At 43.0% G+C, this 24,076-nt stretch overlaps 3 protein-coding genes across 5 annotated transcripts; 1 reads left to right on the top strand and 2 right to left on the bottom strand.

The window, feature by feature from the left end:
- Window positions 1-2,441: 2,441 nt before the first annotated feature.
- On the bottom strand, window positions 2,442-7,836 carry abhd14a (abhydrolase domain containing 14A). The gene is made up of 5 exons (XM_041892139.1): window positions 7,728-7,836; window positions 6,990-7,272; window positions 6,550-6,665; window positions 5,709-5,944; window positions 2,442-3,484 (listed from the first exon to the last, which is right to left on the bottom strand). The coding sequence occupies exons 2-5, from the start codon at window positions 7,250-7,252 to the stop codon at window positions 3,302-3,304; spliced, it is 798 nt and encodes a 265-aa protein (XP_041748073.1). The 5' UTR covers window positions 7,253-7,272; window positions 7,728-7,836; the 3' UTR covers window positions 2,442-3,301.
- Window positions 7,837-8,227: 391 nt separating this feature from the next.
- On the top strand, window positions 8,228-12,378 carry LOC121578060 (zinc finger protein 493). 2 transcript variants are annotated; one of them, XM_041892141.2, is made up of 3 exons: window positions 8,228-8,360; window positions 8,836-9,051; window positions 9,158-12,378. In XM_041892141.2, the coding sequence occupies exons 2-3, from the start codon at window positions 8,850-8,852 to the stop codon at window positions 11,650-11,652; spliced, it is 2,697 nt and encodes an 898-aa protein (XP_041748075.1). In that variant the 5' UTR covers window positions 8,228-8,360; window positions 8,836-8,849; the 3' UTR covers window positions 11,653-12,378. The 2 variants fall into 2 exon arrangements, with proteins under 2 accessions (XP_041748075.1, XP_041748076.1); XM_041892142.2 differs by lacking the exon at window positions 8,228-8,360 and having other exon boundaries at window positions 8,381-9,051.
- Window positions 12,379-14,454: 2,076 nt separating this feature from the next.
- LOC121578061 (hyaluronidase-2) lies at window positions 14,455-23,874 on the bottom strand. 2 transcript variants are annotated; one of them, XM_041892144.2, is made up of 4 exons: window positions 23,723-23,874; window positions 19,504-20,479; window positions 16,863-16,952; window positions 14,455-16,367 (listed from the first exon to the last, which is right to left on the bottom strand). In XM_041892144.2, the coding sequence occupies exons 2-4, from the start codon at window positions 20,461-20,463 to the stop codon at window positions 15,975-15,977; spliced, it is 1,443 nt and encodes a 480-aa protein (XP_041748078.1). In that variant the 5' UTR covers window positions 20,464-20,479; window positions 23,723-23,874; the 3' UTR covers window positions 14,455-15,974. The 2 variants fall into 2 exon arrangements, with proteins under 2 accessions (XP_041748078.1, XP_041748077.1); XM_041892143.2 differs by lacking the exon at window positions 23,723-23,874 and adding an exon at window positions 21,315-22,349.
- Between the last annotated feature and the right edge of the window lie 202 nt (window positions 23,875-24,076).

Consider the following 24,076-nt stretch of genomic DNA (forward strand, 5'->3'; position numbering starts at 1 on the left):
CTTTAAACCAGTTCTCACGGGTTAACCAGCATTAAAGCCCTGTATTCAAATCAAGATCTCTTGCCTCATGCCTGTCACTGGAGGAGCTACAAAATCTGTAGGCGATTGTGGGCTAAATCATTGACAAATATAGCTAAAATGTTCAGACTTCATCGTGATCTGTGATCAAAACAGGTTGGGGTGTTTTCGATTCCGTTTAGGCTAAGGTTATGGGTAAGAACGCAACTGCACTGAAATGAATAGCCTGATTCAATGCCATTCTCCTGAATAAAAAAGTGTATCTGTTAAGTTGTTTGGTCTATGGATAAACCCATACCGATTCTATATTTTTTGTATTTTGCTGTAGGCATAGCCTACCACTAATATTCTAAATTGCGGCGCATTTAATAAAACAATAACCATATTTTCCTGTGATAGTGACACTTGCTTTTCATTTAAAAGTTAACGTTTTCATAAGCCTATAGGTCTACCAAGAAACCATGTTGAGGCTGAGCAAGACCTTTGGTAGGCTAGTAGACTGCGGAAATAATCGTGGAGTTAATCATTGTTATAGCCTAGATCTCTTTATATAATCTGGACCGTTGTTTTTCTAAGGCTAAGCAAACAAGGGGTAGCATATACTTTTTGCTCATCTCTATAACAAGCATTAGGCCTATATCCTCACATACCCCCTCAATTCATGCCCTGCTTCTAACCATAAGACATCTCCACAGAAATGTATAGCCTAAGGATTGCATGGTGACAGTGATTGTGTCTGTTAAACCAGTAAAATGGGAACTCTGGTGAAAGAACAAGGTCAAATCATGACATAAGTGATTTTCAGGTCAGAGAAAGATGCCCGAGTTTCTGAATTGGAATTCCGAGTTGGATCACCGTTCAAAACTATTTTTCCTAGTCTGAGCTCATTTTTTTCTGAGTTCCCAGTAGTCCTGAACTCACTTAAGTCGGAAGTCAAAGATTGCCGAGTTCCGAGTTGTTTTGAATGCGCCACTAGAGACCTAGGCTACCTCTTATTTCTGAATAGGGCTACCTCCAACAAAGAAGCCCTTGCGTCCGTATTGATTTGAGAAATAGGCATATATGCACAGTAATGGTGGCTGGCTGCAAATCAACTAGCCTAATAATTGTTGTATTGAGGTGATATGACTATTGTAGCTAAATCGACACATTGAATTGATTTGATTACTCTGGCAATTATTACTTTTTTATTTTTTTACAAAATCATGTACATGTAGAAGTTTGTAAGGCGTTCATGGTGAGATCTTTAATAATAAACTAAACAGACACTTAAACTAACACATGACACGTAAGTGTCACGTGTACACGACGTGAAAGCATGATGTACACGTAGATGTCATGTTGATATTTTTAAGGTGTTCACGCAAACTGACTTATAGTCAGCAGCAGGTCACAGTGAAATATCTATATTTTTAAGAGAAATGCCATGGCGGCCGCGGTGCAACTTAGAAATAGCCCAAAAACCCGCGACATATACATTTTCACCCGCGACATCGTTTTCAAAGTAGCCCAATTTTCAGGAAAATCGCGAACATGTCAACACTGCCTGTCACGGTCTGCTGACTTGGAACAGAGATCCGTATAATAATGACCGAGATAGTAATTTCTCATAATTTGCTGACCACCAAAGAGGAAGCGGCAGGAGCGCGGAGCCGAGATCACGTGGGACCATTCTATCCAATGAGAAGGCAGGTATCGTGTGACCAATAGCCACAACTCGGATATAAAACCATTTTTCTCAAAAGTTGCCGGTATGCCACGTGTGTGTATTTATATCAGTACATTTGTAACAACCTAAACATCACGAAATGTCTATTCGATCAAATAAGCCTCACGTAGCAAATAAGCCACTCCATTTTTTTGTTGTTGACAAATTCGACACTCTTATTGACCTCTAACAAAAACCACTTGCTTGGAGGGCGAAAAAACAAAAAAAAACACCAGTTGCTGGAGGAGACAGATTTTGGGCCGAGTTACCCCTCTCGCTTCTCCTCTTCCTCTCCCTCTCCCATTCTGCACAAAGGATGTGCATCGATCTCCAAATCATCGATTTTTCTCCGACAAGTACCTTCTTTGCATATTTGCTTCACTGAGTATTTGTTGTAAATAGACAATAACTAAATACATAACATATTTTCTGTAGTCTTTATTAAAGGAACTTAAGCGCAATAACAGCTCAACTCAAAATACATTTCATGATTGTTTAAGTCATTTAACTTGAGGCTTTCATTTGTTGTCCGATTAAACAAAATCACCTAATATGTACAAATTCATCATATTTTAAAATAGTGGTCATCCTCATAACCTAGAAATGTAACGGAGTGTACTTTTCTGGTTGTAACAGCTTTCTCATTTAGTAAATACCTTAATCATAGTTGGACACACACACACACACACACAAACACACCCCACACAGACCCCCCCCACACACACACACTTCAGCAAGAAATTCAGAATGAACATGAACATGCTGCAACAGGGAGCTGAAGTCTATAAATAAATATCTTAATGTTATTGTTAGTCTTTATCCAAGTTTCTGTACAATGAGATCCAGTTGTGAAATGGCAACCATTGATTCTATCTCAACAAAAAAACGTACATTTGATTTTTTTTAACAGATCTCACAAATTTCACAGGTCATTTCTCTAAACAGGGTCGTTCGTATGCACTATTAACCAAACAGAAGCAAAAGGGATGAAACAGGAAGGGACTACCTGAACTAGTCCAATAAAAAACACTTGTTTTTGTGTTCTGTTACCAAACACTTTGCTACAGTGTGCACGAATGAATACGACCCTGGTACTATCGCCTTAGATCTTCTTTAACCTCATTGTCCTCATCTCATCTCAACTCACTGATGTTGATCTTCATCATGGAACCAATAATGATGCCTGTAGAATAAAACTCAACAGTCTTTGCTTCTAGTCTTTGAATTTGCATATATTCTGTACTACATGCTCAACTCAAAGAGTAAACTTCTTTTAGAGTTGCTCTCGATTTGATGGGATGTCAACAAAAGCATCGTAATGGAAGTCACTCTACCAGGGTGGCTAGGGGCCTGGGGTAAGCCACTCTACCAGGGTGGGTAAGGGGCCATGGTAAGCCACTCTACCAGAGTAACTAGGGGGCCCGGGGTAATTTGTAATATCAAAAGCAGCCTTTGCCCTATTATCCAAGAGGACTACTTTCCCTTTTTCTTATTTGCGTATCACTCCTCCACTTCCACGCAAACACAACCCTGTTTCTCTCTTCTTTCCTTCCCTCTATCTTCCTCCTCCCCGTCTCACTCCAGTTTGCTGAGAAAGTCCAGCAGCGCTTGGTGGAACTCCCGAGGTTTGTCCATGTAGCATGCATGGCGCGCCCCCTCCATCTTCAGGACTGAGTGGTGAGGGAGCTGCATGAGGTTCTTGTGGGACTGGGCCCCCAGGTTGGTGTCCAGCGCTCCAAACACAATCAGAGTAGGAGTCTGGACAGGGACATAGGAGCAAGCAAGGATCAGGATACAATACATCTGTGCAGGGCTGCAAAATTCTGGCCACTTTCCCAACATTTTCCAGAACTCCCAGTTGGATAATTCCTGGAATCAGGATGGAATAAACAAGAAATCCAGGAATCCTCCAATTGGGAAAGTTACTAGAATTTTGCAACCCTACATTAGTATTTTACTGTACATTTATGGACAGTAGTACTACTCAGATTAGAGAAAAATAAATGTTTAAGGCTGTTCTCAACATCTAAAAATGGATACTGTCATTTGTGCAAAAGCATTACAGATACCCATAGCTCCATTCTGCCACCTGGTGGTTATTTTGCATGGCTGTAGAACATTCAAAACAGGTCAGGGACATTTTTTATGTAAACAAAACCTGCAAATATCCTTAGCAGAAAAACATCACTGATTTATTACTGATAGAGGCTCTCAGTAATTTAATTTAATTGTGAATAGAGTTCAAACACACCAACTATGACTGTGTGTGAGCCCAGTCAGGGATAATCTTAAACCGATCAAGGACTTGCACTGATCTAAGACGACAAGACCTGCTGTTGTTATTAGTGCATTTCTCTGTGCCAAGAGAACCGTTTAGCTGTGCCCAATACCATTATGTCAGATTCTAACTGCTTAAGAGTGACTATATACAGTAACCCTTACAAAGTCAACAAAATGTACAGTGCCTTCAGAAAGTATTCAGACCCCTTGGTCTACACACAATACCCCATAACGTCAGTGTTTTTATTTTTTTATTAACAAATTCATTAAAAATAAAAAAGTATTCAACCCCTTTGTTATGGCAAGCCTAAATAAATTCAGGAGTAAAAATTGGCTTAACAAGTCACATAATAAGTTGCATGGACTCACTGTGTGCAATAACAGTGTTTAACATGATTTTTGAATGACTAAAAAAAATTGAATATCCCTTTGAACATGGTGAAGTTATTAATTACACTTTGGATGGTACATCAATACACCCAGTCACTACAAGGATACAGGCATCCTTCCTAACTCAGTTGCCGGAGATGAAGGAAACCGCTCAGAAATTTCACCATGAGGCCAATGGTGACTTTAAAACAGTTAGAGTTTAATGGCTTTGATAGGAGAAAACTGAGGATGGATCAACAACATTGTAGTTACTCCACAATACTAACCTAATTGACAGAGGGACATACATCCTGTTTGCAACAAGGCAATAAAGTAATACTGCAAAAAATGTGGCAAAAGCAATTCACTTTTTGTCCTGAATACAAAGTGTTATGTTTGGGGCAAATCCAATACAACACATTACGGAGTTCCACTCTCCATATTTTCAAGCAGAGTGGTGGCTGCATCATGTTATAGGTATGCTTGTAATCGTTAAGGACTGGGGAGTTTTTCAGGATAGAAAATACATGGAATGGAGCTAAGCACAGGCAAAATCCTAGAGGAAAACCTGGTTCAGTCTGCTTTCCACCAGACACTGGGAGATGAATGCACCTTTCAGCAGGACAATAATCTAAAACACAAGGCCAAATCTACACTGGAGTTGCTTACCAGGAAGACAGTGGATTTTCCTGAGTGGCCAAGTTGACTTAAATCTACTTGAAAATCTATGGCAAGACCTGAAAATGGATGTCTAGCAATGATCAACAACCAATTTGACAGAGCTTGAAGATTTTTTAAAAGAATAATGGGAAAGTTTTGCACAATCCAGGTGTGGAAAGCTCTTAGAGACTTACCCAGAAAAACTCACATCTGTAATCGCTGCCAAAGGTGCTTCAACAAAGTATTGACTCAAGGGTGTGAATACTTATGTAAATTACATATATCCGTATTTAATTTTAAATAAATTAGTAAAAACTTCTAAAACATGTTTTCACTTTGTCATTATGGGTTATTGTGTGTAGATGGGTGAGAGAGAAAAATCAATTAAATCCATTTTGAATTTAGGCTGTAACACAACAAAATGTGGAATAAGTCAAAGGGTATGAATACTTTCTGAAGGCACTGTATGCCTTTAAGTAATCATTGCCATCTTTCCGATAGCATTTTCGACCTGCTTCCGCTGCTACTACTAGAAGCATCCCACTGGAAGCTGGGTCACACCCCAAAAAAGTATCTAGTTCCACGCAAAATGTCCTCCAATTCTTTGCTTTTTTAGGCTTATGTATCGGACTGAACTCCCAACCACCCAGAAACCCAGCATTAAAGCTCTCACCTGGATGCCCTGGTACTGCTGAGGGGTGTAGCTGCGGGTTCCTACTGGGGCTATGGGGATGAAGCCGTGCAGCTGGGCACTGTGTTTCATGAGGAAGGGGATGGAGTAGTGGCCGCTCATAGAGGGGCTGAGCAGCACCGCTGTCCTCACACCAAGCGCCTCCATAAACCTGCCCAGAAGGTCCACCCGATGCTGGTCTGTCTTCACAGCATCCGAGTCTGGAGAGTTCCCAAATCCTGGAAGGAGAAAAGAGAGCGAGAGAGAGAAACAACTGATAAAGCATTATACAAATATCTTCTCCATCCCATTTTGGCATTTTGTGTGGGTGTAAAATAAGCATTTGTGGAATTCAATGAGAATCCAGGAACCTAACTTGATATGTATTTAAGTGCATTCATTATAGTTGTCCCTTTCAACTCCAATTCCTTCACGCTGCAATTCCCAACAGTTGGGTCGGTGATGCTGTGCTACACAGTGAACAGCACTGTGCAGCACATTAAAACCACAGTTAAAGCTGAAATCTGCATAAGGGGAAAGAGCGCCACTTTTCGCCCCAGCACATTTGTTATTGTTTTGTTGTTGAAACAGAGGAAAAGAGCATCCAGCATCGTGGTAAAAAAAGTATAATTACATACTGTTCTATCGCACGTGCAATGACGTGCAATGATGTCTGAGGGAAAAAACTGTATTCGTTGTTTGAAGTAACTTCTTTGTTGTTGTAATATCGCAAACATGTGGCAGTTTCACCATTAAGGATTCCAGCTTTAATGGGGCTTTAACTGCATTTCAGCCAGTTAAACAACATAACATTCTCAGGCTGGAATGTTATTGTAGCTCGAACCTGGTAGGTCCACAGCCAAGGCCTGGTATCCGTTTGTGGCCAGTAAGGCCAGGGTGCCCAGTTCCTCCCAGGTTTTGGAAGAGAAAGCTTGGCCATGGAGAAGGACCACTTGCAGCCTGTATAGGAAAGACAACCAGGTGTTTAAGTCACTCTTTCTCTCAAGACTCCCTCACTACTGTAATGGCAAACCAGTGACTAACATTTGCACAGGGTAACCATAATTATTGAGTAACTACAGTGCTTATGCATCAACACATCCTTTAGGTCTTTTGTTAAATCTGCGTACAAGGGCTTGTGTTCTCTGCAATCCTTACTTTAAGCAGTTTCCAGATAAGAGGTTGCTGGGCTAGGATTATGTCGTATGAGGAGAGAGTTCAGTGTGTGGATGTCTGACCGTTGTCACGCTAGTTTTTACTGCTGCTGGTGGTGACTACCCTCACCTGGGCAGTATCTGCCTACCAGATCCATCGACCGGCAAAGCTTCCCTGAAGAAGAGTGGAGGGTCCCCGGGCAGCTGCCCCGTGCGGACGGACACATTGATGGCCGGAGGCGGAGGAGGAGAGACAGCCACCAAGCCCATCCTCTGGACATCCAGGGAAGGCTCCATGCTGCCCTGACGAATGGACGGCAGTAGCAGGTACAACAGCACAGTGGCCAGCAACACCAGGCCCAGCACAACAAGACGGTTACGTAGAAAATTCATTTCAGCCAAATATGTTTGATCTGGAGAGAATGACAGAGTGGTGCTTTAGTATGAAGCAAACCAAATATCCATAGGTAGTTTCTAATATACTAAACTATCCATGGATAAGAGCGTCTGCTAAATTATGTAAATGTAAATGTAATAAAGAGGAGAGTATTTGTCTGTGTACTCCATAATTCATTGCTCTATGACACTTGTATGATTTTGATTATGTTTATGATGATTATGTTTAAAGTACTGAACATTATTATGATAACGTCAGTGGCTAGTGCTGAACTGAATTGCAGCTAAGGTAGGACACGAAATAGTTCCAATGTCAATACACCCATCCATGAGAAATTAAGCTAATTAGCTAACGTCGTTAGCTACCTACCTAGCTAGCATGCATGATATAAGCCTTCATCAGATTATCACGACAGTCATTCGTCCTGTGACACAAATGTCATAGCTAACATACAATTATATGAAAATATACCTCATGAATAGCTGCGTAATCGCAGTTGTTATTAGTCCATGACAGTTGCGAATGGATGCGTAGTGAAATCCTCTGCTATTTGCAGTGGCAGATATAAAGTGTGTTTCACATAAATAATTCCGGAAAAGACCTACTACTCTGCGTTGTTTTCGTTCCAAGACAAATCAAGGTACTTGTAAAAAATATATACAATTAATGTAACTCAGCATCAGTTATCGAAGAATCAACTACTAATTAACAATTACATCTAAAAGATCTAGTAATGAAAACGTTTTTCATATAGATCAAATCTAGCAATTAAACTGTTGTTTCTAATCGAACACATTTGTGGGTTGCAAAACAATATGGCGGGGTGAAAGCCAGGTCATGGCTAGAATGGATCAAGCTTTTGTCAAATTAACATCAGATTTGACTTTTCGTAGCAGGTTATGAGAATTTACGCAGCAGGTTAGGAGAATTAACGTAGCAGGTTAGGATAATTAGGTTAAGGTTATGACAAGAGTTACGGTTAAGGTTAGCTAAAATGCAAAAAAAATCAACTTTTGACGTTAATTTGACCAAAGCTGGATCTCTTCTAGCCTTGACTGGGTAACCACAGCAGAAAAAGAACGGAGTGACTCGATGTTGTTTTAGGTTTGTATCTGGTAAATTAGTGCATTTATTAGGCATAGCTATCGTGCTTTCTGGTTTTCTGCGGAAGTTTGGTATTTTGATGATTAGATGGTTCCTCGCCCTGAAAGTAGTCTATGGTAGAAAACCGAATCCATGGTTGGTTTTTTTGGGGGGGGGGGGGTTTTACAGCCAACATCCGCTAACTTTAGCCACAGCTAGCTAACTAACAATCAATGGAAGTGATAGCAACCGTGTAATGTTAAAAAAATCCAAATAGTCTTTAAGTAGCTTCAAACCAAATAATTGTGTTAGTTTGGCCATGATAGCATTCAACTTTGAGATCACCCGAGAATTTGTATTCTGCTTTGTTTCTCAATTGAAAAGTGCACATCTTGAGCGTGCCTATCAACAATGAGAAGGGCTTCTTTATCTAACATCTTTAGATAGATGTTTGTAGAATTATGATTTTTGTGTGCTTTGGTGATACGTCTCTCAGGATAAGACGATAACATGGAGTCCATTGATTTGGAGAGGGAGGACCCTCCTAGCTCACTATCTGGATATGCCAATGGAGAGATAATGACCCTGGAGATCACAGACGTCTCTCCAGACCTGCTTGTTCTCGAGGTAAAAGACAACAACCTACCTGAAAGTAACCATGGCAGCCTGGACTTGGAGATGGATGCTGACTTTCATAATGATGATGGGCATGGTAAGAAAATAACAAGGGTTGTGGGTTAGGCTAACTTGCGATTAACTGGGTTGTGAGGTCAAAATAATTTAAATGTTGTACTTGTTGCCTCTGTCTTTTTTTAAAGGTTTTGCGAATGTGGAACTCCAGTTCTTTCCATGTGATGCCTGCGAAGCCTCCTTCACTAGCGAACCAGAGCTGGAGCAGCACTTCATATGCTCTCATTCAATATGTGATGTAGCGAGTGAGAGAGGAAGACCGAAAGCCAAGTCAATGGAAACAGAAGGTGTCTCACCCCAGCACACCTGCATGACTTGTGGGAAGGTGTTCAAATACCTAACTTCATTTCGAAAACATGAGGAAACTCATATCAAAGCCCTGTACACCTGCAAGACTTGTGGGAAGGAGTTTAAATACCTAACTTCATTCACAAAGCACCAGACCACTCACGTTGTACCAAGACCGAGAGGAAATGGAAAGTCAATCATAGCAGTAGGCCTAAGTGTCAATCAGAAAGTGAAAGGCCTTCACACCTGTAGGCACTGTGGTAAGGAGTTCAAATACCTAACTTCTTTCATAAAACATGAGAAGACTCACAGGATCATGTTAACCAAAAAAAGCAGAAGAAAACAGAGGAACCCTTCAAGTTCCGAGATTATTATATGTCTTGAAGGCAATAGGAAAGATGCCACAGAAACTTGTGTAAGGGCCATCAAGAAAAACAGGAAGAACAGCGAAGATACTGAGGATCAGGATGCATGTATTCTAATATCTTCTGATGATGAACTAGCCACCACTGCAGAGCAGCAAACGCCTGACTCTAAACGTTCTCCTCCGTTTCCTTCTGACTCTAAACGTTCTCCTCCGTTTCCTTGTCTGGACTGTGGGAGGGTTTTTAAGTTTTTCAAATCTTACAAAAAACACCAGAAAAGACATGCTTGGGCACAGGGCAAAAGTGAAATAGTGCCTCTTAAACAGGAGCACGGAGCGGAAGTGAAAGAACAGATTAGATGTCCGGTTTGTGGTAGAGCATTCAACAAGCTAAAAGCTTGCACCAAACACGAGAAAATGTATCATCGGGAAAATAACTTGCATAAAAACACATTTGCTTTAACGTGCTGTGAATGTGACCGCCATTTTGAAAAGGCAGATATTTTCCAAAAGCATAAGTGCTTCCACCTGCGTAAGCATGTAAAGGCGTTCATAGAGGCAGGTAGGGTGAGCCAACGGGGGGATATTTTCTATTGTCAACTCTGTGTCCTAAAGCTCGCCAGTGGACTGGAGTTTGAGAATCATGCCAGGGACGTACACCCAGACCAATACCGCAAGACCCTAAAAGCAGTAGGCAGTGCCAGGACATGTATCATTAAAGACACCTTGAAAGTCTTGCCGACACAAAGGGATGACAATCAGTCAACAAATCAGGAGGCAACTGAAATAGGAGAGACAGAGGAAGATGGATCGAGACAATTTATTTGCAAGGATTGTGGGGAATGTTTCATATATCATGTTTCATTTAATTTTTGTGGAAAATGTTTAAAGGATCGCAAAGACTCTAGGAGACATCGGGAGAGCAATGTAAAAGCCTCCAAGCTGTACCACTGTGAAGAATGTGGCCAAGGCTTTGGCCGAAAGGATCACTTAAAGCGCCACAGCTATTCTCATTCTGGTAGTTCCTTTATCTGTTTTGATTGTGGCATTGGATTCAGGGATCCAGGAGAGTTGCGGAAGCATGAAAAGACTCATCGGGTGAGAAACCACATCTGCCAACTGTGTGAGAAGCAATTTGAACATCCAAAGGAACTGATGTTGCATCATGAAGTTGATCATCCAGGACCAGACGGTTATACATGCCACCAGTGTGGCAAGACATTTAATACAGTGAAAAAGCTGGGAAAACACAGAATGATCCATTCGGACGAAACTCCCCATGTTTGTTCATATTGCGGTGCGAAATTCAAGAGGCGAGGGCATTTGAGACGGCACAAGAACCTGCACACCAACGAGAAACCTCGCCTTAGTCGTTGTTGTGGGGATACATTTGGGCAACAGGGGGACCTAAACACCCACCTCGGTAAAATGCACACAATGTTGAGAAATTATCTTTGTAAGGCTTGTGGGACAACTTTCAAGGACCGTAACTCTCTCAGGAGACATAGGTATCACACTCACACTAAGGCTGGCAAGGTGTTCCAATGTGAGGAATGTGGCCTAAGCTTCAGCCGGGCGGATCATCTGAAGCGCCACCAGTACACGCATTCTACTGAAAGGCCCTTCTCATGCTCAATGTGTTACAAAGTATTCCACAGGGCAGACAACCTCAAGAAGCATGAACGAAATCACAGAAACAAGTGGTTGGAATACCTCAACACCCGCCACCATGATAACACACCCAAGCAGGAGAGCCATGTTTCTGAGAGCTCCAAGTGGAAACTGGGCTGGTCTGAAGCATCTGCCCTACTAAAGCTCATCCAGAGCCACTCCAAGCAGCAACATCATACCTGCTATGTTTGTAAAAATACTTATAGAGGACTTTACTATCTGAAGAGGCACCGTCTACTAAACTGTGTTGGACAAAGGAGTAAAATTATGGATTCATTCCGATATGGAACTGTTCAATAACTCCCTTTTGGGTTTGATCATCTGAGAGATTTAGAAGTGAAATTTAATTTAATTTTGTAAAACTTGTTGGTGTGTCTTTGTATATAGTGAGCTGTGGCTTGGTATCTTGTATTGTCTGGTTATTTAAATGTTTTTATAGACCCTCATAGCCATCACACCAGAGCCAGTGTTGCCAATATTAGACAGTTGCGCTATAGTAGTATTCCACTAGACGCAGACATCAGTTAAACATCTATTTTAGATTTTTGTCAACTAACGTGAATTCAACATGAAATCAACAAAACATTTCACCATGAAATTCCTGTGCGTTGATTACTTTTTGAAAATACGATACGTTTTCCACGTAGATTCAACGTCATCACATTGTTTCCACACAAAAAATCTATGTTGATTCAACCAGTTTTTGCCCAGTGGGATGGCTGGAAAAAAGCTATTTCCTTAAAACTGGTGCAGAAGAATGGAATGGTGTACCAAACCATATAAAATCCATCTCTACACTAGGGAGTTTTAAGATGGGAAAATAAATGGTTTATGGGCAAAATGCTTTAAAACTGCACAGGCTAAAAGAAAGTATAATTGTATCAATGAACATTACTTGGTCATCTATTTTATTCCTTTTGCTGTTTCCTCCCTATTGATGAGATGTATTTGAGATGTTATAATTAAGCAATAAAGCCCGACGGGGTGTGGTATATGGCCAATATACCACGGCTAAGGGCTGTTCTTAGGCGCAACGCAGCGTGCCTGGATACAGCCCTTAGCCCTGGTATATTGGCCATATACCACAAACTCCTGATGTGCCTTAATGATATTATAAACTGGTTACCAACGTAATTAGAACAGTAAACAAGTAATTATGCGTCATACCCGTGGTATATTTAAGCAATAAGGCCCGAGGGGGTGTGGTATATGGCCAATATACCACAGCTAAGGGCTGTTCTCACGCACGACGCAACGCGGAGTGCCTGGATACAGCCCTTAGTGGTGGTATATTGGCCATATACCACAAACCCCCGAGGTGCCTTATTGCTATTATAAACTGGTTACCAACGTAATTAGAGCAGTATAAATAAATGTTTTGTCATACCCATGGTATACGGTCTGATATACCACGGCTGTCAGCCAATCAGCATTCAGGGCTCAAACCACCCAGTTTATAATGTCTGTTACCATGGCTAAGGGCTGTATCCAGGCACTCTGCGTTGCGCTGTACATATGAACAGCCCTTAGCCCCCCTCTGGCCTTATTGCTTATATATACACCACGGCTTTCAGCATATCAACATCCAGGACCCAAACTACCCGTTTTATAATCTTGTGTATATTTTGTTTTCATGTATTTTCAAGGGTACCACAATGGAAATACGTTTTCAAACTTGTGGTTGTATTGTGTTTAAAAAAGTCAAATTGTATCATGCATTTTAACAATGAGAATTATAAAATCAAACGATAAATGTTATCTTGTTTCCTGTATCGAATAACCACTGAAGAATGTGTATAGGACCAGGCATATATCTCCAAATATCCTTCAACATTTTGTTATTGTAGCAATTAGGAAGCTTGCATGCATATAGTATATTCTTACCTCTTTTGTAACATTTTGGAAATGAACAATGAAACAGATGTCGATGACCAATAAAACAAAGAGATGGTGTAATAAAAAAAACACTATATCCTTTTTGTTCCAAAGTGTCCACATGGAGTGGATCACAGAGCATCATTGTGGCCCAGACTTGTATAAGGAAAGATTAGAGGATGGTATTCATCCCTCACCATCCACACCTGGCGTTTCACAATGGCTTGGTTTTTTTCTCTTACATCTAACTCGTATTTGTTAAAAACGGCTTCTCTTTCTAAACAATTCATACCATACAGTTTACTCTCACATACAAGAAGGCAACTTTCACCGAAAAAGGGCAGAAGTAGGGATTTACATTTTCCTATCAATCTAAAAATGTTATAAAGGTCCTGTGAATTGGCTAAGATGTTATAGGGCTTTATTAACATGTTTGTTCATTATTGTTTTATTTACCTACCAACTACAGTAACAGCAGTCTTGCATTCACAGTCTATTGATTTATGGAATTCACATCTTGTCCACACATTGCCTTTAATAGTCCAATTGTACACACATCAATAGTATTACACGTGCCAAACGATTGGGATGCTGTTGAATGAGTGAACAGCAGTACCCTTGCTCCTGGGGGGTCGGAACTGGAAGATCGGGGGAGCTCGAAGTCTGGTTTTAGTTATAAAACAAGGCTTTCTCTGTACTCCCAGCCCAATAATATTGATTTTGGCACCATGAGATTACCCCCTTTATAAATGGAAGAGATCCCCAAAAATGGAGAGGGGAAAATGAGGAAAAGTTAAATGTTGGCAGGACAGAGGGGTAGGTGACTCAGGAGCACAAGGAACAGTTACCAAGGTGCGAAGGCCTTCATGTGAAAACCTTACCAGACACGTTATAGCCTGCTCCCCGGGCGCCTATGAGGCGATGACGTCGATTAAGGCAGCCCTTCGCACCTCTCTGATTCAGAAAGGTTGGGGTTAAATGCGGAAGACACATTTCGGTTGAATGCGTTCAGTTGTGCAACTGACTAGGTATCCCCTTTTCCCTTATTTTTCTAATGTCATTAAATCCAACTAGAACTAAATGTTGTGTCACTGTACTGATCATGAATAGTTAAAACAAACTTTTCCAAAATGTGTGTCAAACGTCTTACATGGTTTGCAACACGTGGTATGTGATTGTGAACTCTGACCCACCATGATGTTAATAACGACAGGACAACAGCACAACTCCAAGATACAAATTCATTGAGAGCCTTCTCATATTTCAAGTTTAATGTAATAAAAAGAAACTACTAATTACAATTACATCCAATGAACATGTAAGAGAGTAAATGAGAAGCATGTTTGGGACATAAATAAGAGCAGTGAAAATGACAGACCCACACTGAGGTCCGACTGTGGTCCCCTGAAGAAGCCCACGAGAGGACAAAGCCATTTTCTAAGGAATTTGGTTTCAGGCAACAGAAGGAAGAATAGAGTAAAGACAAAATGAGCAAAAGTGCTTTCAGCTTTGGTTTACAATCCTCACAGACAGTCAGAAAACATCTACACAGAGAAATAGTAGAGGCACTAGAATAAGGAACATGACCACAGACACGCTAGGCCAAACACACGTTGGACAGGCACCTCACACTGGCATACCGTCTTCTGTGCAGATGACTCGTGTGTTTACAAAATGTCGAAGAACATGTTGTGGGTTACAAACATTTCTTACATATTCCTAGACGAGTCGTTTCTTGTTAATGTGACTGAGGTGCTTCAAGTTTGCAAAAGCAGTCCGTGTGTGACACAGACAGCTATGTAGATGAAATGAGTTCCTTGCCACAATGCTAAGCCTTACTGAAGCTCGTGAATATTCAAATGAAGCAGACTTTTCCAAATATTCCAGTTATTTTCCACAGCAACATTAGAGGCATAAAAAAAATAAGACCGTAGAAAAAGAGACCATTACAAAAAGATGCTGGGGAAAAAAAACACATTTTTCCTTGCCGTATCTGCAGTTCGGCCAGATCAGAACTGGGTGAGGGTGTAGCCGTCTAGCCGAGAGGTAGGACTATCAAAGCACAGGTCTCTTTGGACAGAAGCTTCACAGTAGCAGTCTCTTTGTAGAAAAGTAGCATTCTTGTGTGATGCGTTAGGTTCTCTGTTGTTGAAAATTCTCAATTCCCTCATGAGTAAGTTTCAACATCAGTAAAAAGAGAGAGGAACGGGCCTCCCGAGTGGCGCAGGGTTCTAAGGCACTGCATCGCAGTGCTAGAGGCGTCACTACAGACCCGGGTTCGATCCCGGGCTGTATCACAATTGGCCCAGCGTCGTCCGGGTTAGGTTAGGGGAGGGTCTTAGTTCTAATTCTGGCTGTTAGCTCCAGATGTCTTCCAGCTCGGTGAAGGGAGGGATAGATCACTTCAGTATAGACCTTTATTTCTGCCACACCTGAAGCGCACCCACTCACTAAAAACAGAAAGTCAAAATAGAAGGCTTATTGTTTTCCCCACTTCAGATGCTGTCCCTTTAGCTTGTGTGGGTAACTGAAGGGTATCTTCAGTCCCCTCCTTCCTTCATCCTGTTGAGAGGCAGGCACTCCCATGTCCTCTCCTCCATGGATCAGTCCCACAGAGCAGCTAGTGCCCATCCCTGACCAGGAAGCCCCCTGAGCCCCAGTAGAGGCCAGGACTAAAACCAGGACCACGGTGTGGTGGTTGTGGCTTCCCCCATATTGCACGTTGTCAGCTCCTGCGCCTCCCAGCCTCAGTGGAGCACAGTGAGAAGCCCCAGAGGGAGCAGCAGAGTCAGTACAGACCAGACTCTCCAGACAGGGGCAGCACCACTCTTCCCTAGCTCTCTCTGGGCACAGCCCTCGCCCTTGTACCCACTGTAGCACTGGCACTGGAAGTGTTGCCGGTACTCAGCCAGCTCCCCCTGGCCTAGTTGCCCCGTCACCTTCAGCCCCCCCCCCTGGCTGCTGATAATGTGGGTGAGGGGGCTGAGGTGCAGGTAAGCATCAGTGTCTGAGTGTTTGCGGAGGCAGCGGCCATGTAAGCCGCACAACTTCTGACTGCACAGTTCTGCTGCTGTGGAGACGTTGAGTAGGTACCGGCCCAGCGGACCCCGGAGGTACTCACTCAGACTGGAGCAGCTGGCCTGGAGAGAGAGAGACACAAACATACAGAGGCGCAGACTCAGAATGGAATGGAAAGGAGAAACAAAGTGGGGAATTGGAGGTCAAGTGTGATACTGGGCAAACAGAGACACCAACACATGTTAACATTTAATGTGGATAGACAGGAAATAGTAATTACATAGTAGCTACAGAGGGGAACACCAGACTGATGACAAACTAGGCATAGTCTATGAATGATCAAATAGGGGATGTGTCCCAAATGGCAGCCTATTCTCTACAGGGCCCTGGTCAAAAGTAGTGCACTATGTAGGGAATATGGTGCCATTTAGGAAACACCCCAATTCGAACATTCATAGATTATGCATAGTTTGAGTCATGTAGGGAATCTTCATGGAGAACACTCACATTGCTGCAGCCGTATGTATGTTACAGAGGGGAACACCAGACAGAGGACTCAAACTAGGCTATGCATAATCTATGAATGATTAAATAGCTTGAGTGATGAGAACACTCACGTTGCTGCTGGCGTAGGTATGGTCTCCCCAGACGATGACCCCAGATGCTCCCAGGGCTACACTCTCCCCAATGGTGGACACCAAGTCTGTCTGCACACACACAATCTCACACACACACACACACACACACACACACAGAGAGAAACAAGTTCAGTATGGCAGTCAGCAGCCCATTATGAACATACTGGCCATGTTTGAGATCGACTTCATTTCAGTCGGCGACGACCCGTCAAATCATAATGAGTAGTCATCATGTATCAAGGTGATTTGTAGTTCAGTCAGTCTGCAGTGGCTGACTACAATGACATTGCATGTAATCGATCCGAATCACACGCACTGCCCTGCCCTCTATGAACAGGAACACACACACATCATTTAATCATTTATTTAACACTGACCAGCTGAGCTGACCCACACCCTTTACAGTTCATGTAGATGATGAGGTCACATTATATGGAAAAGATGATGATGGTGATTCAGAATGGAATGTCAGAGGAACTGACAGATATCTCTTTACTCCTTGGTTTAGACACAGACACCAGATGTGTCACTCTCCCACGCACATCCTTTCTCTCCAACACATCCTTATGGAGGCTTCAGACACACAAAGTAAGAAATGAAGCATGGTACAACATATAGGCTAACCATGATGTCTCGTTCATTCAGAATAATCTTACACACACATTCTGTCTCTCCCTCTCCCACCCAGTGTGTCTGAGGGAAGAGTGGTCCAGTGGGAAAGTAAACACTGATGCCCTGGCTGCCTGACAGCACCTCATTCATCCACACACACAACCAACCTCCCTGCACACACACACACACACATTAGTATCAACCTCTCCAACCGCACCCCCTCAGCACACGCACACAACCAACCTCTCATTTCATCTATCCTGTCTCAATTGTCTCTTGACTCACTACTACAGTGAATTAGTCTAACTCCCCTCTTCTATCCCTTGGTGAAACAGCTGCAGGAAAGTTAATGAAAGCTGATGACAGAAATGGAAACCAGCAAACAAACGTCACTCTCCAGATGAGCAATGGAGTTTTTCCACAGGGTTTTCAATAGAGTGGTTAAACAGTACATCCACATGTACACACACACACCAATGCATGCATGCACACACACACAAACAATGGAAATTCACTTGAACTTGGGGACAGTCTGTCTGCCTTCCTGCATTTGTCCTAATCAGAGCAAAACTGGACAGTAAGGAGCCAAGGGAATTATTTTGACTAGGTTAATGGCTCTACTATGGCCTAATCAATTCATTCATGACTCTGGTGTGGGTAAGAATCAGTTGCTGCTTGAGATAAAGTATTTTGTGCGCAATGGGTGTGTTCTCTCCCGCTTAGTTATTGGAAAGTTGGCCATGGGTAATGATATTTGGTGTAGAAACCGCAGAGAGACATATTTAGGTTTCAGGGAAAACACAGGCAGCCCTGTGTTGCTGGACATGCGAAGCTCGGTCATGTATGGGTGTGTGTGTGCGCATGCCAATGTTCTGTATTTAGCCTTGACATATTAGCATGGGTTTCTTTAACACTACGATCCAGACAACAAAGCATTCAAATCATTATGGGCCGGTTTCAGCATTTTGGCAATGAGACCCTTTATCTACTCCCCCAGAGTCTGTTGAACTCATGGATACCATTTGTATGTCTCTGTGTCCAGTATGAAGAAGGTTAGAGGTCGTTTCGTGAGCCAATGCTAACTAGTGTTAGCGCAATGACTGGAAGTCTATGGGTATCTACTAGCATGAGTAATTAGCAACCTTTTTCAAACTGCACGCAGAGACATAAAAATGGTATCCATGAGTTCATCAGACTCTAGGGAAGTAGATAAAGGGTCTCATTGCCAAAATGCTGAAGTATCCCTTTAATTTGTGTCCAGGAAACCGGCCCATAATGATTTGAATGCTTTGTTGTCTGGATCGTATAGTGTTAAAGAAACCCATGCTAATATGTCAAGGCTAAATACAGAACATTGGCATGCGCACACACACACCCATACATGACCGAGCTTCGCATGTCCAGCAACACAGGGCTGCCTGTGTTTTCCCTGAAACCTAAATATGTCTCTCTGCGGTTTCTACACCAAATATCATTACCCATGGCCAACTTTCCAATAACTAAGCGGGAGAGAACACACCCATTGTGCACAAAATACTGTATCTCAAGCAGCAACTGATTCTTGATTATTGCCAAAATCCCGAAGTATCCCTTTAAACTTAGTCCTGAACTAAATAACATGGTCAATAGAGAATCTCCATTGAGAACGCTTTTTAGTCCAGGACTAGGCTTCATCTGTGTCTGTGAAACCACCAGACCTATATTTCTAGGCCCTGGTTAGAGTAACACTTGCCTTGTAAGACCAGAGGGGACTGACAGACTCTAGTATATCACTCAGACTGCACTCTTGGTTAACATGTTGAAACGTGATTCTAAATACATCAGGATTAATTCAGTCTCACACACACTTTCTCGACCAAAAACAGTTGTGGTAAGAGGCAGCTGAGAATTTCAAAGCTACTGTGTAACAGAGATATCAGGTCTCTGAACAGCACAAGTTATGGTCACAATGAGTAGGCTAATCATATCCATAGGGACAGAATCAGGCCTATAACATGGGCCCTCTCACCTCAGTCAGCGGAGTCAGCTCGTTGGAATACGTAGGCCGGGTATAGACGAAGACAGGCCGTGCCAGCCCGTCGCCCGTCGATGCCAGACGCATCCCCTCCTTCACCCGGTTGCGGACAAACTGCCGCCCAAACGTGGTGGAGCGCAGCACCGTGCTCATGTAGACAGATGGGAACAGGGCCGTGCTCTCAGTCCACAGCCAGGTCAGCTGGTCATTGCGGCCCACCTCCACGTCAGGGCATCGGCCCGTGTAGTTCTCCATGCCGCTCCGATAGTCATGGTTGTAGCAGTCTGGAAACAGGTAGAACCCCCACAGCTGGTTGGGCCGCAGGCTCTTGGCCAGCCGCAAGGTCTCCAGCATGAACTTCTGGGCTGACAGCTCAAACTCCTGCTGGGCCACTTTCCCCACGCGCTCCAGGGGCCACGCCGGGTTTTTGTTGGCCACCAGTTGCCGGGATCGGTTCCGGTATACGTCCTTGATGTCCCAGTTGCGGATCCACAGCGGACGCCACTCCTCCCAGTCGATGACGGCGAGGCCTTTGGCGTTTGGTTCACTTATGTACTTGTGAACACCTTCGGGCATCTTCTCGTGGTGCTGCGTGAGGCTGGCGGCCTGTGGGAGTCCACCGTTCACCGTGGTGCCATCACGCTCATAATACGGGTACAGCCCTAACCGGTCCTTATAGAAGATGGTGAGGTTTTGTCTGACAAAGCCCTCGTTGGGCGACGCCACAATCTGGAACTGCTCCAGCGGGAAATGCACACCGTGCCGGGGGCGGCAGTCCTCTGTCGGGGCATTCCAGGCGAGGAGCAAAGGCTTCTGGGAGAACAGGGGCCATCTAGTGGGCTTCAGCTCTTTAGCTCCGAGGACATTCCAGGGAGTGAGCAGAGCCAGGAGCAGCAGTATCAGCCAGAGCAACTGGCCAATCAGGGCCAGGAGAGAGTGAGGCGCTACCCCCATGGCCACCTTCTCTGCCCTGGAAGAGAGCCACAATGTCAATGTAGGTCTTTAAAAATCACAGCCTAGGAAATTAGTTTCTCCAATTCCTCAGTTTCTTTGTACAGACTATATATGCTGAATGAAATGGCATGTTTACTTAATATACATGGTCTCCAGGCGCCCTCACAAACTATTTCTAACTGTGTTATGTAATAATACGCCTTGAGCAAGAGTGTGTGTGTTTTCAACTGCAAATCAGCATTAATGTCCTTTTATAACACTGATTGGCACACATATGGTAGGAGATTGCCAACCATTATGACATGGCTAGCTTGTAGGATATCTATGAAATGTAAGAGAGTATCTTGGTACTACTCTTCATAGTAACATTGTTGCAAGGTCATTTAGGCCTACAGTAAATAACACAAACAAAAGACACAGACACAAAACTGGCTGCCAATGCATGGGGAGATAATATATTATTTCTGTCCATGTCATTCTAGACAAAAAGATACTGATGACTGCATTTTACCCTGTTTTTTGCGTTTCTGCTGGCCTCGAAACTAATAATACGCTCAAAAATACTCACCAGTTTAACACAATGTGAATGATTATCATTACTCGCTAATTCGTAAATAAGTCATTATATGCATACCAAATTCACCACAAACTAGTACGAACACGCGTTGTAGTTGTACACGCGCACAAAGTTATCACGAGCTAGTTTCACAGTCCTTGCATTTCCTCGTTACATTGTAGCCAAACTCAATAGAACGGAAAAGTGAATGATACAGTTGCGAACTGTGCAATAATGTTACACTACTTGCTACTGTAGCAACACAAGTTTCACTAATTGACCAAGGGAATCTTACCGTAGCAGACGACTAGATCAGGACAGAGGTTTCAAACAAAAAACGAAATAGAAGACTCTGCCCACATCCTGGTATACATATCCCCTCATGATGGAAATATTCCACCAACCTTCTTTCTAATAACATATTATAATCAATCAATTTTTCGTGAAAAATCCCATCTTGCCAACAACGCATCGCTCCCAGTTCTAAGTAGAGAAACGATGCGATGTGCTAAGAGTTCGGCACTGCTCGATCCATTCTACGGGAAAGGGGGGATACGTTCAGAAATTGACGTCAATGTTGAGGCCACATCGTCGTGATAAGGAGTAATACATATATTTCATTGGACTAATTAACGTCAATATATATATTGTTGTATGTTAAAGACATACTAATGTATTTGTAGCGTTTTTGGTTTGATGTTTGCTTACGATCACCCCTTTTAAATGTCTTCAAATTTAGCTGAGGGGTAGGATATCACTGGCACTGCTTGAGTTGAACAGCTGAAAGACTAGTTAGTCTATAAATACTACGTGTTATAGGAGTGTGGATTTTCACTTTAAACGAGCAAATGAACGTTATTGGAAGTAGATTACTTTTAGACTGTGTGTTTGTTATAATTCAGTCATCTTAATGTAGTCCTTACTGATACTTTTCAGGAATTGAAAAGCTATGTGACCATAATCTTTCAGGAAACTGAAATAAAGCTTACAGCTGTCTAACTACATCCACAAATCCACAGCTCACCCCCTAGGAAGCAGGATGTCCGCTGAGGACATAGCTACTGTTCCTGTGAAAGTTGGGAGCGACCACTGACTCCATGCGGGGTCAAACTTATGAAGGGGAAAGCGTCTCTCATGACTGCTGACCACGCAGGATAAGACCTACAGCAGGAATGTATCGCTCTCTTTCTCACTCTGTTTGCTTGTTCGCAGATGTAATTTAAGTACAGGGAACACAGAAGACCATACCATTTTAAGTCACCTGGGATACCTACATTTACATTTACGTCATTTAGCAGACGCTCTTATCCAGAGCGATTTACAGTTAGTGCATACATTATTCTTTTTTTTTATTTTCATACTGGACCCCCGTGGGGATCGAACCCACAACCCTGGCGTTGCAAACGCCATGCTCTACCAACTGAGCTACCTCCCTGCCGGCCATTCCCTCCCCTACCCTGGACGACGCTGGGCCAATTGTGCGCCGCCCCATTGGTCTCCCGGTTGCGGCCGGCTACAGCAGAGCCTGGATTCGAACCAGGATCTCTAGTGGCACAGCTAGCACTGCGATGCAGTGCCTTAGACCACTGCGCCACTCGGGAGTAACCTAAAAGAGTTACCTAAAAGTAACGTAAAAGTAACGTATCATGTAAACGGGGCCTGCCTGCTTTACATCAGTGCCAGGTGCATCTGTCTGTAGTCTGGTCTATCACCACTGAATGTCCATGGTTTAAAGCCTTGCCCTCTCCTCCTCTCTAAGACCTGTGGAGCAGGCAGTAATCAGGAGTTGCTACTAACTAACACACACCTGGAGGTAACATACAGTAGTAATGACGCCACCGTGCTTCTACCTCTTCATTGCTTAATTGTCTTTGGGATTTTAGGCTGGGTTTCTGTATAACCACTTTGTGACAACTGCAGATGTAAAAGGGGCTTTATAAATACATTTGATTGAATGATTGACCACAGTAGAGTGCATTTAGCGCAATGCAATCAGTGCCTTAGTATGCCACCCACACACAGCTAGGCAGCTACAGGCACAGATGTGTGGTGCTTTGAAGTCTGGCCTGGGGTCCACTGTTGTGAAATCCATGGCCTGCCTCCAATCCAGACAGGAACAAAGCATTCAGCAAACCAGAGAGGATTTGACTGAGTGTTTTTGAGGGGCGGGGCGGGGCGGAATGACAAAGATGTTGTGGGAATGTGTTTTGTAGTTTAAAGTAGCTACAGCTATCCAGGGAAGAAACTCTCTAGAGGGGAAGTTTAGGGATGGATTTGTTTTACGCTACACTCCCTAACTGATAGCATGCTAACAAAACACAACTTTTAGACAAGAATCTCCCATGCATAGACTACACACACACTAAACAGCTATGAAAATGCTGAAAATAAATGTTAGAGGAATTTGGAATATTATCAAATTAAAATTACTTAACACACTGAGGCCTATGTGTGATATGTTTAGACATTTTACAAAAGGCATCAATGTGATGTGCCTCCTGTCATAGCAGACTATGACAAACTGTGTCTGAAATGCAGCTGGTAATCAACCCTGGGTAATTGATTCAGGAGTAGAGCACATTAATTTTAGATGATGGATACATGCATAGTAAGAAATGGAGTAAAATAAATAAATAGGAATGCAGACAAATGTGTGATAATCAGTTGTTGAATGAATCGGTCTCTAAAGTTTTTCCCACTTACCCAACAGAGGCTAGAGTCCTTTTCCTTTCAAATCCACCGAAGAGGACTGGATGTGTAGTACAGACCAGTTTCTTTCCCCCCTATAGTGTTGGCTAAAGTGTCCTGGATCCTCCTGCATTGACAGTCCTTTGAGTGTGCCAGTAGTTAAATGCAGAGGTCCAGCCTCACATCTTATTTCAACCTCTGACAGACCCCACCTCTGTCCTGCCCACGCAACCATGCCAAATAGACACCAGGTTCATGAACTCAATACAATATAACTCACCACTCTCACCAAGGTTAGGGTCAGTTAGGCTTAGGGCTCAAACAAACCAGAAGGTACTTCCTTCCCTCTCATGCTCACAAGAGTTAATT

This window comes from Coregonus clupeaformis, chromosome 12 (genome assembly GCF_020615455.1).
Source record: "Coregonus clupeaformis isolate EN_2021a chromosome 12, ASM2061545v1, whole genome shotgun sequence".
Taxonomy (NCBI): domain Eukaryota; kingdom Metazoa; phylum Chordata; class Actinopteri; order Salmoniformes; family Salmonidae; genus Coregonus; species Coregonus clupeaformis.